Genomic DNA, 16,107 nt, shown 5'->3' with positions numbered 1-16,107 from the left:
CTGGTGCTGGAGAAGACTCCTGCGAGTCCCTTGGACTGCAAGGCGATCAAACCGGTCAGTCCTAGAGGAGATCAACCCTGACTGCTCTTTGGAACGCCAGATCCTGAAGTTGAGACTCAAATACTTTGGCCACCTAATGAGAAGGAAGGACTCACTGGAGAAGAGCCTAATGCTGGGAAAGACTGAGGGCAAGAGAAGAAGGGGACGACAGAGAATGAGGTGGCTGGATGGAGTCAGTGAAGCAGTAGGCGTGAGCTTAAATGGACTCCAGAAGATGGTAGAGGACAGGAAGGCCTGGAGGAACGTTGTCCATGGGGTTGTGATGGGTCGGACACGACTTCGCAGCTAACAACAACAACATCATTATTAAACAATTCAAATATGGTATAAAAGAAACTATACTCAGAAATTTATCACATAATAAACAGTTCCAGAAAATCTGAGATTGCTTAAAAGCCTTTTACTTGCTGATCAAAAAGAAAAATTAGATATTGATAATCATGTTGTAATGTTGTTAAGTTTGAATGATAAAAAGAGAAGAGAAAAGCCACGTCGTAGATTTAGATGGAAGTCACCAAGCAACTTTTCTGCTCATAGTAGTACTTAGTTGCTTTTTAGTGGGAGTGGGGAACAGTGGCTTCTGTGTCTAGAAAGTTACATAGAACTTGGAAGCATGAGCAAGTGGGCAAACAATTTAAAAACAACTGCATTTCAAATAGATGTTCCCTTTTATAGCATCTTGAATTAAATTATAAATTAGGGATGCATTTTTGAGATCTGTGGCCTTTGTTTAGAGATCACATTGTTTGAATTGGGTGGCCATATAAATGCAACAAACAGATAGATAGACAGACAAGAAACTAGATAGGATGGCTGGCCAGTGAGTTGACCTCAGGAATATTTGGCCAGTGATGTGCAAGGAAGTGGGAGAGCAAAAATGTATGCATTTCTTGCAGTCTGTAGGTTGGCCCCTCTTGAGTAAATGTTTCTCAAAGTTGGTAGGTTTTTCTTTGTGATAAAAGTATCAGAACGATTAAGAATAATAAGATAACCCTTGTTCTTAGAAAATAAAATGCTTGTTAATTGCTTCTCATTGTCTCTTGTGTTTTTTAGGGATGCTCTTTTTAATTATAATCCTGCTGAATATGTAGCTGAAGCCTTGCAACTCCCTGACTTCCAGGATTCGGTGCAGACATGCCACGAGAGCTTGTCAGCGAAACCAGCATCATCAGGTCAATAAGCTATCTGCAGGATTCATCAACATATCCAGTCAAACAGCTGACTGTGGAAAAAGCATACATTTGTTAATTCTGATAGAGTTTGAGAAATTCATTTAATAGATATAAACTTTTACAAATAAGACAGTTTGATAATCTCAAAAAGTCAATGGTTGAAAAACATTGTCAGCTTTGAAGGTGCCCATTCTATAATCATTTATAAAAGTTGATATTACTGGTGAGGTGACTGTCTTCTGAGATAGAGTGTTGTGTTTTTTATTTTTTTATAAAAGTTTTTATTGAATTTTATAAGGTTAGGGAGGGGATATAGCTAGGGTAGGGATCAGGGTTTAGGGTGGGGTTAGGATCGGAATTGGGGTGGCAACAGGATTGGAAACAACATTGGGGTTGCCCCCCAATAACATATTCAAGCTTTAGCAAACAGACTATTGTCCGGGTACATATGTTCAGTTAACGCTAATTAATATAACAGTAAAAGCTGCCTAATTTTTACGGTATCTCTGAAGGACCATTTTTTCAGAGACATCCAACAGTGAAGGATGCAACCAATATACTGGATCATTTTTTGAGACAATCTTTTGCCCACATTTTGCCCATCTTTGCATGCAGGTTATTTTTAACTTCAAGCTGAGAGAAATAATTTTTTTAGAACATTATAAAAAAAATTCTTACAAACTTAGAGCTGCTTATTTGTAAGCTGGCCTTGGCGAATGTGCTCAAGTGCTTATAGTAGAATACAGAATTCAGAATAACAGTGTGAGAAGGGACCTTGGAGGACTTCTAGTCAGGAGAACTTATACTATTCTGGAAAAATGGCTGTCCAGTCTCTTCTTAAAAATTTCCAGTTCTGGAGGCCAGCCGTTCCACTGGTTAATCATTTTCACTGTCAGGAAATTTCTCTTTAGTTTTTATGTTTATATTATGGGCTTCCTATTCAACACAAGTATTTCATTTTTAAGTAACAATCCATATCTTTGGTTTGGATGCATTTAACTGCCTTTTTCTTATTTTCTAGAAACCCAAGATTGCTATCCAGAAGTTGTGTTCTTAGGAACTGGCTCTGCAGTACCAATGAAAATACGGAATGTTAGCTCTACCCTGGTAAATATTAGGTAGGTTACAGTTTTGAGGAAAGTGATAGGCAGTTACTCGAAAATGAGTGGATTAAAGTGTAATACCTAACTTCTCCAGCATTATTTGCCTTCATTATTGATTCTGATTTCAGTCACATTCAAACAGGAAATGGATATAGGAAAGAATCCTTTGTAATATTTCTGTCTGGATCTCACCAGTAGATGTTAATCTACCTGTTGTCTTCTTTATTGAATTGCTAACTCCTGATTTCTTTATCAAGCTGAAATGCTTGTTATTTTAATCATACATTTGAGAGCCAATATTAAAGCAAATAAGCAAAGGTCAGAATCTTCCATATTAAAATCAGGGGTGAGTCTAGATTGTCATAGGATACAGTTCTACAGTATAAATGCAAACTAGGATTTTTAAATATACTTTTGCATTAACCATATGTAGATGGTGAGAAGACATGCAGCAGAACAATTATCTTAAAACTCTATTACATGACACATTGTGAGGGAAGGAGTAGCATGTCAGGATCATGGCTTCTGTAAATGCAGCGGTTTTTTAATATCTTGATAATATATACATTCTCTTTTCTAGTCCTACTCAATCTGTGCTTCTGGATTGTGGGGAAGGAACCTTTGGCCAACTTTGCCGCCACTATGGAGATGAAATTGACAAAATATTATGCAACATTGCAGCAGTATTCATTTCGCATATACATGCTGATCATCATACAGTGAGTAGCATATAATAATTGCGCTGTAATTTTATTCTTCTCTTGTTACCAGTAGTTCTCCCTTAAGGACGGTAATTGGCACCAGCAATTCCACTGCTAAGTGACACAGTCATAAAGCAGAAGATCCTGTGACCGAACTGACTTACAGTGGCAGTTGCAGCAGTCGTAGTTCCCATTGTTAAGCAAATCCCAGTGGTTGCAGGATCCCACAGTTACATGACCTGTCAGCTTGCTGGAATTGATCTTGTTTGTTGAAAACTGGTGATGAAGGTCGAAAATAGAGATCGTGTGACTGCTGGATGCTGCAACATTGTAATTGAGTTGCCCTGAGGTGAGATAGGTGGCAAACAAATTTAATAAATAACTAAATTGCAATCTGGTTGCCAAGTGCTAAACTTGCAATCATGTGACTGGGAATGCTGCAATGGCCATAACTATGGTGACCCATTGTAAGTACCCCTCATTCAACATCGTCGTAACTTTGAACGGTTATTGAAGGAGTGATTTTTCAGCAAGGACTACCTGTATATTGAATATAATCAGTGGGTTATTGCTTCTAAGTATTTCTATCAAATTGTAGGAAATCCATTTATGTCGCTAATTTTCTCACTTGCAAACAACTTTGAAATGACGTTAATATTGATTAATTAAACAATGAGCTAAATTTGTTAACATCACTACGAACAGTATTTCAAAACTTGCTGGTAATGCCTTTTTTTCTAGCATTAAGTAAAACTATGTTGTCTTCTGTATATTGAAAGGCCATCTATATATACATTTTATATACATTTTTTTGCCTTTACAATCAATCCGCTTCAAGAAGAAATATTTAAAGATGAGCATGTAAGAAATAATCTTTCACCAACTTTCTTTCTTCTAGGGCTTATTAAATATCTTAGTGCAGAGACATCGTGCACTTGTAAGTAGTTAATTTATAATCAATGTATAAATATAATATAAAATATAATAAATATATAAGTATAAATTATTAGTTTATAGTTTATACAATTTATATAGCTTCTCATCTCACAGCAGTGAATCTCAAGATATGACCATAATAGAGCCTGCCCATTATGTCGTATGTCACAATGGCCGTTAAGTGTTTCGCTTAATGATCCCTCCTTTCCTGCTCTCCCCAATGCAATTGCTAAACGATCATTAAGTAGAACATCAAGTGCTTCGGGGTGAAGGAGGCCTTGGAGGCCTGGCCCAGTCTGGCCTGCCCCAGTCCTCCCAAGACCTCCCCATCCCCAAGATTGCTTCCTGCCCCTTGGGTCACCATAGACCTTTTCCCACTCCCATTGCGTTCTCCCAAGCCTTAGGCCTGATTCCCACCCCACCAGGCCAAACCTCCTCCTCCTCCTCGCTTACCTTTTGAAGAACTCCAAACCCTTCCAAAGCTCTGGGATGCATTGCCTCATTGTGTGGCCATGTGATTCCAGAAGTGGCAGTGATATTTATAGCTAACAGAATGCAATTCGGCTTCTGGAATCGCACTTTGCAGCCAAGGGAGAAAACGACCTGTTCTGCTTTGCTAATGTGGTCTGCAAAGCATTTTGGAAACTTCTGGGGCCTGAAGTATCTGAAAGGGTGTGCGGACTGTTCAAGAAGCAGGACAGGTTGCCTTGTCCCTCAGATGCATGGCACGATTCTAGAAGCAGCTACCATGTTTCCAGTGGCTGAATTGCATTCCGGCATCATTGCTACTTCAAGCTGTGTGGCTGTGGGACAGATCACTCTCTTTTTCTGCCTTAACCAGGGAGCGGCTTATCTTGTGATTGGTTTCTCCCTGGGTTGCATGGGTGACCCAGAAGTGGCCATCATTTTGCTCCCCCCACTTATGCCATGAGACAAGGCACTCCATTTTGCTTCCAAACAACGTTACACAGAGTTGCAAATGGAGTAATTTGTCATTGGGCTGTGTGGTATGGTTTTGGAATCGTGCCATGTGGCCAGGGGGCAAAGCGACCCATTCCAGAGCTATGGAACACTTTGGAACTCTTCAGAAAGTTATGTGAGGAAGAGTGTGTGGGGCCTGACGGGGTGGGCATCAGGCTGAGGCCAGGAAAATCGTATTCGGGGAGGAAAATGCTTTTAGGGACCTGGTGCAGGGGGGATGGGTGGGGGGTGGGGGAAGACCAGCGTCCCTGTGTTCGGTCATAAGAGCGAATAAATGTGGGACACTATAGAGGCTGTAACTTTGGGACTGAGTTACAAGCTTTTTGAGAGGTCCGTGTTAACTTTGAACAGCCGTTAAGTGACCAGTCATAAGTCAAGGACTACTTATACAAAGATTAAAGCCATCATAACAGTCATCATTCATGATGCCCAGATCAAACAATAATTCACAAAACAAAAAACACATCACCAATAGAGGTTACCCAACTGCCTGCTCTAAATGCCCAAGGGAATAGCTTGGTCTTCAGAGCCTTTATGAAGGCTAACAGTACAGGAGTTAACTTGATCTCTAAGGGTGGTCTTCCTCAGCCACAGAGGCACAGCCACAGAGAAGGCACGACTCCTAGGTCCAGCAACATGGGACTGCTTGATGGGGGGGGGACCTGGAGCATGGATGAGGATGAGCAGGATGAGCAGAGTAGGATGAGCAGAAACAGTAAAGGATAAAGAAACAATGAAGGACAGGTAGTCCTGCAAATAACCTGGTGTCCTATGCCATGTAGCACTTTATAGGTGGAAACCAGTACTTTGAACTGGATCTGGAAGCCTCCTGGGAGCCAATGCATTCATAGAACAGTAATATTATATGACTGCTCATGCTGTGGTGTTCTGGACCAGTTACAGCTTCTGAATGCTCTTCAAGGGCAGACCCATTTAGAGTGCTTTACAGTAATCCAAAGAGGAGGTTACTAAATTATAAGCAAGGACTCTAGTTCATGAATGGTGTCATTGGTACACAAAATTAACCTGTGCAAAGGTTGCCCTAGTCACAGCTGTTACTTACTCTTTGACAAAGGCCCATGAGTCCAGTCTTACATAGCTCCTGTTCAAAATATGTCAATCTTGCCAGGGCTGAGGATGTCAGTTGAACCAAAGCCTGTTCTACACAGTTCAGGCTGACATTTCCCAGGAATTGAGAAAGGAACTCCTTCATTAAAAATACTTAAGTATCAGAAGAATAAACAGGGATTAATTCTTGACTTGTTTTGTATTGTGACCTCATGGTTTACTGGTTCTTGCAAGATCTCTCATGATTTGTTTATTCACCTTCACTCAGGTGTCCCAGGGCGAGTCTCACAATCCACTGTTATTAGTTGCACCCACAATACTTATGACATGGCTGCATCAATATCATGATAACTGTCAAGAGATCCTGGGTCACACCAAGTAAGTAGATGCAGTACTTTGAAGTATATTTGTAGCAATGTGTTACCGTAATATTCCTTTTTCGTAAGTTACTGTTGACTAAAATGACACCGAAAGATGAGTCACTCGAGACTTCGCTGATCATACCTTGCTGTTGCTCCAAATGTTACAGCTATGAGCATTACTCATCACATGAAGACCTTGTCTTTTTTTATATCAGTTTATATTCCACCCTTCATCAAAGCAACTCAGAGCAGTGTGCATGACTTACTGCTTGTCACCCTATATCAGTGATGGTGAACCTTTTAGAGACCGAGTGCCCAAACTGCAACCCAAAACCCACTTATGTATCGTCGGGTGCTGGGTGGGTGTGGCCAATTGGGTGGGTGTGGCCCATTGGATGGGCGTGGCCCATCGGGTGGGCATGACTGGTGGTAACAGTAGACTGGGTGGGACTAAAAAGTTCAATCAATCAATTCCAACTTTGGCAGATCTTTTTTTTTTCCCCACGGGAAGTTGAAATTGATTATTGATTGAACCTTTTTTTTTGCACACAGCGGTGGAGGCCTAAAGCGAAGAGTTTTTATAAAACCCAGCTGAAGGCCTAGGACTGGGGCGACGGCGTACGTGCCCACAAAGAGGGCTCTCTGTGCCATCTGTGGCACGCGTGCCATAGGTTCGCCATCACGGCCCTATATCATAAATTACTCCAAAGAGAGTGTTTCTAATTCAAGAGCATTCCTGGCCCTGTTCCCACAATACCCTTAATCCAGTTGGCCATTAACCCAGTTAGATCCCCCTGCTGATGATTTTGGAACCCATTTTCTCCAGGAGGTGCTATGGTCTGATGAACCTGAGTGTCAGGGAGAATTTCATAACAGCGCTAGCTCTTCTCCCATTGATCTAGCAAGCAGCAGTAGATGCGGCTTAAAATGTGCTGCAGCCTGGTTTTGGTGCTGTCGGGCCTTGCCAATGAATTATATAATGGAAAAGGCTTGGGTTTTTTTCCCCCAACTGTTCTGTCTCTTCAGCTTTTTTTTTCTTGGAGATACAAATGAGGCAGTTAAGTAGACTTGATGTTCCCAGGACACAGTTTACTGGATTGAATTAGCTTAGTTTAGATTGATTCTGCTTTGGACAGAATCTAGCCCCAAGGGAATCAGCTCATAGGGTCCAGTTGGCCCAGTTGTGAAAACAGGGCCAGTGATTTTCAGGTCAGAATGGAGATTTGAACTTCTGTGTCTCCTTAATTTAAATCTGGCAACAGTTGTATCAGGACTTTCATACTCAGTTTAGTTAAGAGTTTGAAGACGTTAGAGGTCAGGCCGAATGAATTCATCTAATATATTAATTTAATATCTTGTAAACATCTAGGAATTTCTTTGTTGGGACCCTAAATTGTTTTGAAGATGAGGTATAGATATATTTCACATAGGTTAGATTCAGTTTGGCAGTTATTTTTTAACATCTGCAGAATACTGATTGCATATTCTTTAAATCATTGTTCATCTAGATCAGAAAAATGATCTGGATGATGTAATATTTATTAGAACCTTGCTGGTAACATTTCCACCAGGGTTTTATTATGGATAGTCCCAATTTTTAAATTAAAAAGCTTCAGCCAATTTAGAGCAATTTTACATCCATGTTAAGACTTGAGATTAATTTTATTCTTTATAAAATTCAGAGGGAACGTGGACAAGCAGATAATGGGGTGAGACAATAGGTTCTTCTATTGCAATTGGTTGATGTGAAGCAGAAAATAATATTACTTTTGACACCTAGTAACATGTAGGAATTTGAAAGGAGAAACAAGTGTCCTGATGGTGTGCACTTATGAAGATAATGCTTTTGTAGTTTTGCTGATATGAAAAGTTTTTGTTCTTTCATAAAACAAAACCGTACATGCTTTTACCATAATTGTGGATGTCTTTTTTTTCCTTTTCAGAATGATTCCTGCCCAGTTTTTAAAGGAAAACGCCGATGTGTTTAAACCCAATGCAAAGGTGTATATTGAATTGCTTAAGGAGAAGTGTGACTTCAGAGAGGTAAAAAAGGCATGGGATAGACGGGGATAGGAAAAAGCACAAACAGATTCCAGGTGCTAAGGCGCTATGACTTTTAGTTTCAGACATGCGAAGTCCGGCATTGTAAGAATGCCTTTGGTTGTTCCATGGTCCATAAATCTGGTTGGAAAGTGGTCTACTCTGGTGACACTATGCCATGTGCCGCTTTAGTTGACATGGGTGAGCTATGCATTGACTTCAGCATTACTGGGTATAGTTTGGGTCATATACCATGTGTTTGAAAATGTTCTTACGCTACTCTTCAAATGTCACAAATATGGTTTTTCACAGGAAAAGATGCTTCTCTGTTGATTCATGAAGCAACCCTGGAGGATGGAATGGAAGAGGAAGCTGTAGAGAAGACACACAGGTAAAGAATTTCTACCAAAGGGTGACATCATCATTTTTTCATGTAAGAGTGAAATAAAGGAGATTTTTAAAAAGTTTTTTTTAATCTAAACTGTAACAGAAAGCAAATAGAGATATACTTTTTGTTCCTTGAATAATTATGTCAGATTGGAGCAAATGTTAATTACTTTAAGTGTTTGCATATTTACCTGTTGTGATTAAGTTAGACTTGATTTTGGTTAAACCCTTTTTAGGTTGTAAGGTTATTTTAGAAACATCAACACCCATTATATTAATATGCTAAGAATCTGTGTTTTGACATGAAACATTGAATTATATATAGGGAATAAATGTTGCCTTTATCAATATTTAAAGGTTTAATTTTGATATTCCAAGAAAAAAAACACAAATTGAGACAGCAATTTAAAATTTTAATAATGTTCAGGATTCTGATAGGGGTAAGACTAGATGACCTAGTTTTATTAGGGTCAAATATATTGCTTGGTGTTTTGAAGCAAGCCTCTTAACTGATTTGTTTTGACAAGGAACAGCAGTTGGAATACTCTATAAATACTTTTATGTTGCTCCTATAGTCTTCCAATTTGCTTTTCCCTCCCTTTTAACATAAGTTGCTATGAAGGATTCTGGGAAGATGTCTTTATTTCGTACTGTGTTTTCTTTTTATTTCCTTTCTATAGCACTACTTCACAGGCTGTTGAAGTTGGAATGAGAATGAATGCAAAATTCATCATGCTCAATCACTTCAGTCAACGCTATGCTAAAATTCCTCTTTTCAATGAAGATTTCAGTGAAAAGGTTGGAATTGCATTTGATCACATGCAGGTCAGTTAAAATTGTAGCTTAAGCTAAGACAGCTCTACATTTTCATTTGCTTCTTTTGGACACTGAATATTTTTTCTAAATAACCTAAAATATTGATCTGGTTTATTAAAAAATAGTATCATAGATTAAATTAAATAAAATTATATAGGGGGATCTCTGCCCCAAGTGTCTCAAATTGTCAAAATTGATGACTCTTATCTTACTGAAGTGGATTCACAACTCACACCTTGTAATACTATACAAGCATGTATGGTTTCTGTTGTTTTTGTCAGCATTCCCTTCTTGCTTAGTCTGCAACTGCTTTTTGATTCCAAGTTATTCTTCTGTGCATTAATTTTTATTAATGCACATTATTAATTTACATTATTTGGCGATGCTTTCCTTTATTTTCCCATTCACAAGAGAATGATTGTACTTCTAGAATGACTCTGATTTGAAATAATTTAATCTAGCAGTCCCTTTTAAAGAACTTCCAATAGATTGGAATTTCACTGGGCTGGGCTTAATCTAGTGAGCTGAGAGGAGTGTCTTCTCATTATCCAGTTGGACCAGACGTGTCAAACTCGCGACGTCACGTGATGTATCAGAGCTTTTTCCCCATTGCCGGCAGTGGGGTGGGCGCGGTTTCATCGTGACGCGTCTGGACGGTGGGCCGGCAGCTTGATACCCCTGAGTTGGACTATCAGGTCTGATAGGAAGTCACTGGTCCACGTCTCTCGGTTCCTCTTCAGAATGTATTTTCATCTATCCATTGTGTAGCTTGGTCCCAAAGTTTGTTTAGTATTTCTCCTAGAGCAGACATGTCAAACACAAATACAATTAGTTTATGTAGGAGTGATAGTGATTCAGCAGATAATTTAGTCTATGATAATGGGTTTTTTTTGGTAAATCAGATCGATATTCTTTAGGATATTTAATTGAGAGTCTCATTGGACACCCTTAGTTTGGCCTATTTTTCAGGCACTTTAGAGGAAAGAATGATACAAATGTGCATTTGGGATTGAGAGAGTATATATTGTATAGGAAGATTCAAATTTTGATAAATCCCTGGGTATTCTTGTTTTCCCAAATCATTTTTCTGATTTGGTTGTTGTTAGTGAATGGTTATAATTATGACCTGAATGGTTGTTATTGCTGTTTCTCCAATGGAACCTTTTAATATGTTGGTCCTGCCTCTTTTTCTAATCCAGCCCAGCCTCTCTGCCTACTCCTCAACAGTGCTTCTATTGTTTTTGAAACTAATGTGCCTGTGGTAACTTAATTTTTATATAGCTTTTTAGTCTTTTATTTTTAAAATCTTGGTTATTTTTAGTTGATTTTTATTTTATCTCTTTATGCTGTAATTGTTTGTAATTGAATATTCTTCAGTCTCCAAGGCTACAGTATCGAAGTAGGTCTGGTTCTGTGTTTTAGTTTCTTAGGATGTTTCTAGATCATGCTTTGAGGTTATAGCCACATAGGAGTTCCCCTTTTACACACACACACACACACACACACACACACACACACACACACACACAGCACACACCACCATCTTTCTCTATTATAGACTTAAAAAGAGAGAGGAACTTCAAACGAACAAACAAAAGATAGGAAATAAGTCACCTTTTTTGTAGGTATGACATTAGTCTGGTGAAGTTTAGGTGACCTTATTGGCCAATTCATGTTGTGTTCCCAGTCGGCTTTTCCAACATAAGACAGATATGATGGCATGTTAGAGTGGAAGAATTCTGTTTTTAGAATCCTGAGATGGATTTTCCTAGAGATCAGAACATTTTATCTATTTTTTTAATAATAATTTATTAGTTTTTCAATATTTACAATAATATCTTTAGAAAGCAACGTGGTGTCCAAGTTACAATAGTTCCATCTTCAGACAAATACATATTATTACAAATCTCCACATTATTATAGCCAATGCTTCCTCTCTCTTTTTTCTTCAATATATATTATCTCTTATCTAAGTTAACATATTTCTTATTGCTTATTGCTTAGTTTATTTTATATTATTTTTTGAATCTATATCCATCGATCTTTTAATATATTTCAGATTTTAACATTCCATCTTAAAAACATCAAACACCTTATCTATTTTTTCTAGCTTTAATTTTGTATTAATATTAAAATTAAAACGTTTAAGATTTCGATTTCATATTACTAAATAACCTTTTTCCTTTATACAATTTTTTCCATACTTAATACTGTAATCCAGTTCTCATTTATCTCATTTCCATATCTATATCAATTTTACTATATTTAAAATAGTAATCATTAAAATACAAATCACAAGGAGAAAAAGAAAAGAAGAGAAAAAAAAGAAAGAAAGAAGAAAGAAGGAGGAAAAAGAAAAGAGGAGGACAATAAAATATTCTTGTTTCTCATTTATAGTTTCCACATATTAAACCTTAACCAAAATTTGTTCCATTTTAACATTCAATACATCATATCTCTGCATCCAAATATACTAGCTACATTCTGTCATTCTTAACATATATACATCTTAACCCATATCATTTAAAAAAACTCAATATTTCATACGTTAATATTCATTCATTTGTATTTTGTTTTTTATCTTTTATTATTATTTTTGTTAAGTGATAAATATTTTTATCTACTCATCAAATCATTCTCGTAATCCCAGTACTATCCTATTTTGGTATTATCTATTTCAGGCTTCTTAAAAATGTTCATATTTCTTCAATCTTATTTTTGCTTTCTTCCTTTGCCATGTCATTTTACGCTTCTTTGCCTCCAGGTCATCAAAGCATTCTTGTATTACTGTATCATGTTGAGGTGGACCTCCAATCTTCACCTTTGAAGAGTTAAAAGAATCTGCCAATAGCACCAAATCTTATTATTTTCACCTCTTGATACAATTGTCCTGGCCCAAGTAAACATCCTTCCATATTTTCTTCATCACCATCTTCAGAAACCTGTATTTGTTGACTATTTAATTCTTCTGCCAATATATTTAATTGTTCAATTTTTTCTATTGAGTCCTGTCCCAATAAAATATTAGTTGTAATCACAGTCTGAGTTTGGGTTAGTTTTATCGAGATACTTTCTAACTCTTTCCCAAAGGCTCTTATTTCATCACCAGCTGTAGAAAGAAGCTGATAAGTTTGGTAGGATATTTCCCACAGAGCATGAATTTGTTTTTGAAAATCTTCCATTGTAGACTCTCACACCTGATGTTCAAGGTTATTCTTTATCTTGGGTTTTTTTCTTTTTCTTTAAAGAGAAAATCAAGAATTGCAATTTCAAATTTAGCCACTGGGTGTCCTCCAAGTTCTTTAAGAATCCTTTTCTTTTGTTATTTGTTCCTCTAACGTTTTGTTTCAAAAAACAAACAAACAACCCAACACCCCTGAATTTGTTCGCTGCCTTCTGAGGGGAGGGTTAAATTCCCCCTCCCTCTTCACAAGGGGAAAAGTACTTAGCAGCTTAATTAGGTAAAAAAGGATGATTGAGGTACAAGAGAGGAATCTTACCCTTGTCTCTTCCACGCTGCTTTAATGTTGCCTGATGTTAGCTTTGACTTCGGCTGTCTGCAGCTTAGGAGCTGGCCATATTCCTATGGTCAGTCTTTCGTCCGCCGGTACAAAGGGAATGCAGGCACTAATGAGGGGGTTGCTGCCCCCCCCCCCCGGGTTTCTACAAAAGCCCCTTCTGGAGATCAAAACATTTTAAATGTGTAAGTGAGGTTGAAAAATTGACTGGGCACTAGATTAGTTGTCCATCAGGTGTCAGGACCCACCCCAATCCACATCTTAGGAAATAAGAACTCCTGGATCCAAGTTTGTCCAAAAGGAAAAGTTTACTAGGATGAGATCGGTTGTGGCAATACAAGACGGGATCTGACATTGAGTTACATTTCAATACTATATAAAGCATTCCCGTTTCAACCCCCTCCCCTCAAATCCATTTGGTCAGGCTCACATCATTTACTTAGGTGTCAGGCCCTTTCGTGGGAAAGGGAAATCTCCTTGTGTTTATTGTTATTGCTTTCTTCCTTTCAGTTCCAAATGGAGATGCAACCCAGACCTCTCTCTCTCCCCCTGTTCCCCCCAGATCAAAAGCTTTCCTGGTCTTTGAAAACAGCCTACTGCAATCTGAATAACCATCCTCTCCGCCCCCCTCGGAGAGTTGGCAGAATCCCAAGAATAAGCACAATATTCTAACCATACATTTATGAAATGTGATATAAATGGATTCTGACATCAGGTTTTTCTTTGTCTGTTGACACAAAAGAGTTCAGTATTGTACATGCCACACACCTAACCCTTCATTTATGAAAATTTAAAGGCCGTAGATTCATACAGATTCTGTACAGTTTTTGCTATATATTATTGGTTTTCTTTGTCAGGTTTGTATTGAGGATTTTGATGCCATTCCAAAATTGATCCCGCCTCTGAAGGCCTTGTTTGCAGATGAGATTGGAGAGATGGAGGAGCGCCGGGAGAAACGAGAATTGCGCCACTTGAAAGAGGCATTCAAAGCTTCCCAGACTATAACGGGGAACAGATCACCAGCCAAAATGAAACTGGAACACTCTGAGGATTCTGTTGGAGCACCAAATAAAAAACTCAAAACTACCAATTAAGCAAAGCAGCAAAGTAGCTGCTGTTCTATCAAGGAGAGTGACTTAAGCATATGACATCTGATGTGTGTGATAGCTGAAGACTCTAGGAGGTATCAACACATTGAATTTTGCCAGCTGGTTGGCTCTGGATAAATTGCCTGTGTTGCCTCTAAAAGCACGAGTTCCTGCTGGACATGTTAATAGCTTAGCTAACAAAATGTACTTCCCAGCTGCATTATCTGGAGATACTCGGGTCCGATGGTTCATTTGCCTGTCTGCTGGAAATATTTTTTTATTGAGACAATTGGGGATCTGCAACCTATTATTTTGATTCTCAAAACAATGGTTAATTTCTTTAAAACCAGACCTTCAGACTGGATGCGCTTGTAATGTTGTGACTGTATACATTTTTGGAGTTGTCACTGCTTATCTAAAATTAATTTTGCAGCATTCTTCCTATGACGCTATTTATAGCGTAACATTTTAAGTACTCATATTTTTAAATTCAAGGACCCAGTAAATAAAATGTACAGCATGGATACATAGTTTGCACTGTCCTAAACTGTATTCAGCTATATTATTGGAAGTTAGACATTTTACAGGGATATACTAACCACCTAAATAAGTACAAATTATTTTCATTATATTATTCTCCCCAGAGAAACTCAAATTCTCTGTCAGGTCAGTTACCAAAAGCAAAACAAAATTATTAAGAGTTATGGTTCAAGAAATACCTTTGTGGCTATAGATTTCTCACCACTTATTAGGTCTTGAAAAGGAACAGGCATGATTAGAGATAGTACTATTCATTAAATTGATATCCCACGTTTCTGGGAATTCAAGCACATACAGTACTCAATCCTCCTCCCGGTGGTCCTTCACTTTTGACCATAATGGAACCTGCTTGTTACGCTCACAAATTGTGATGTTTGTTAAGTGAGGCACTCATGCTTACCTCACTTAGTGACTCTGATTCCTGCTGTCTGTTATGGTGATTAAGTGGAACACGGGATAACTCAAGGGTGGCGGAGGCCCTGGCAAGCCCAGTGCAGGTCCAGTTCTGCACTGCAGCACTTCACCAGCTCATACTTGGCCTGCTCTAGTCCTCCCAGGGCCTACCCCTCCTCCCCAGCCCAAGGTATGCCATGCTCCACTCCCTGCCCCACTGGGTCCCTGAAGGTCGTGATCCTGCTGGGTCTTACCCCCTCTGCCCATTCCCCATCATGGCTTGATCATTTTTTGTAGATCTTCAGGAAACAGTCACTGCTGTGCAGCCTTCCTAAACTGGCTGCGTGGCACCATCCCAGAAGTGGGCATTATTTTGGGAATGGCCACAATGAATTTTGGCCACTGCAAAATGATGCCCAGCTCCAGAACCGTGCCACGTGGCCTTCATGTATATAGGGGTGGTGCGGCTGGCTCTCCTTTCTGAACGTGATCTCCAGGTATCTGCCCTAATGTAATCTGGAGAGTTCCTAAATCTAAGGGGAATTAAAACGTGCAGAGTGAAAAAAAGCGTCTTTCCTGAAGAGAAAAATATTTGTAGCTCAGGGTTGAAAGTAAGAGTTCCTTGGTGCTCCCCGATCTTGGTTGTTTCCCTGCAGACGTTTCGTTATCCAAACTTAGGTAACAGCATGATTTTATGTTACCCAGAGTCACTTTATAGGAGAGAGGGGCCACGGCTAATAAATAAATAAATAAATATGCAAAAAACAACAACCGAGCTCAGAGAGCATCAAATAATAGCATCAGCATCCTTCCTGTATATTAAGATAGCAGTGGTTGCAAAAGCCTGAAAAAAGTGGTTTAAAGAGATCCCAATTTTTAGTGAAGCTGTTGAAATATTTCCCTTCTCTTGCAACAACAATAATGTGGCTATTGCTAGGCATG

General features: G+C 38.7%; 1 protein-coding gene across 2 annotated transcripts in view; it reads left to right on the top strand.

The window, feature by feature from the left end:
- ELAC2 (elaC ribonuclease Z 2) overlaps positions 1–14,756 on the top strand; it is a 34,525-nt gene extending 19,769 nt beyond the window's left edge. For both annotated transcript variants that reach the window (XM_081320693.1, XM_081320692.1), the window contains exons 15-24: positions 1,114–1,232; positions 2,254–2,350; positions 2,916–3,054; positions 3,935–3,973; positions 6,290–6,399; positions 8,327–8,426; positions 8,504–8,624; positions 8,736–8,814; positions 9,491–9,635; positions 14,002–14,756. In XM_081320693.1, the coding sequence (XP_081176819.1) occupies positions 1,114–1,232; positions 2,254–2,350; positions 2,916–3,054; positions 3,935–3,973; positions 6,290–6,399; positions 8,327–8,426; positions 8,504–8,624; positions 8,736–8,814; positions 9,491–9,635; positions 14,002–14,238 (1,186 nt within the window). In that variant the 3' untranslated portion in view covers positions 14,239–14,756. The remainder of the gene's footprint in view (positions 1–1,113; positions 1,233–2,253; positions 2,351–2,915; positions 3,055–3,934; positions 3,974–6,289; positions 6,400–8,326; positions 8,427–8,503; positions 8,625–8,735; positions 8,815–9,490; positions 9,636–14,001) is intronic.
- The last annotated feature ends 1,351 nt before the right edge of the window (positions 14,757–16,107 follow it).

The sequence above is a fragment of the Vipera berus genome (genome assembly GCF_964194415.1).
Source record: "Vipera berus genome assembly, chromosome: 2".
Taxonomy (NCBI): domain Eukaryota; kingdom Metazoa; phylum Chordata; class Lepidosauria; order Squamata; family Viperidae; genus Vipera; species Vipera berus.
This window is presented reverse-complemented; position numbering and strand designations above follow the sequence as displayed.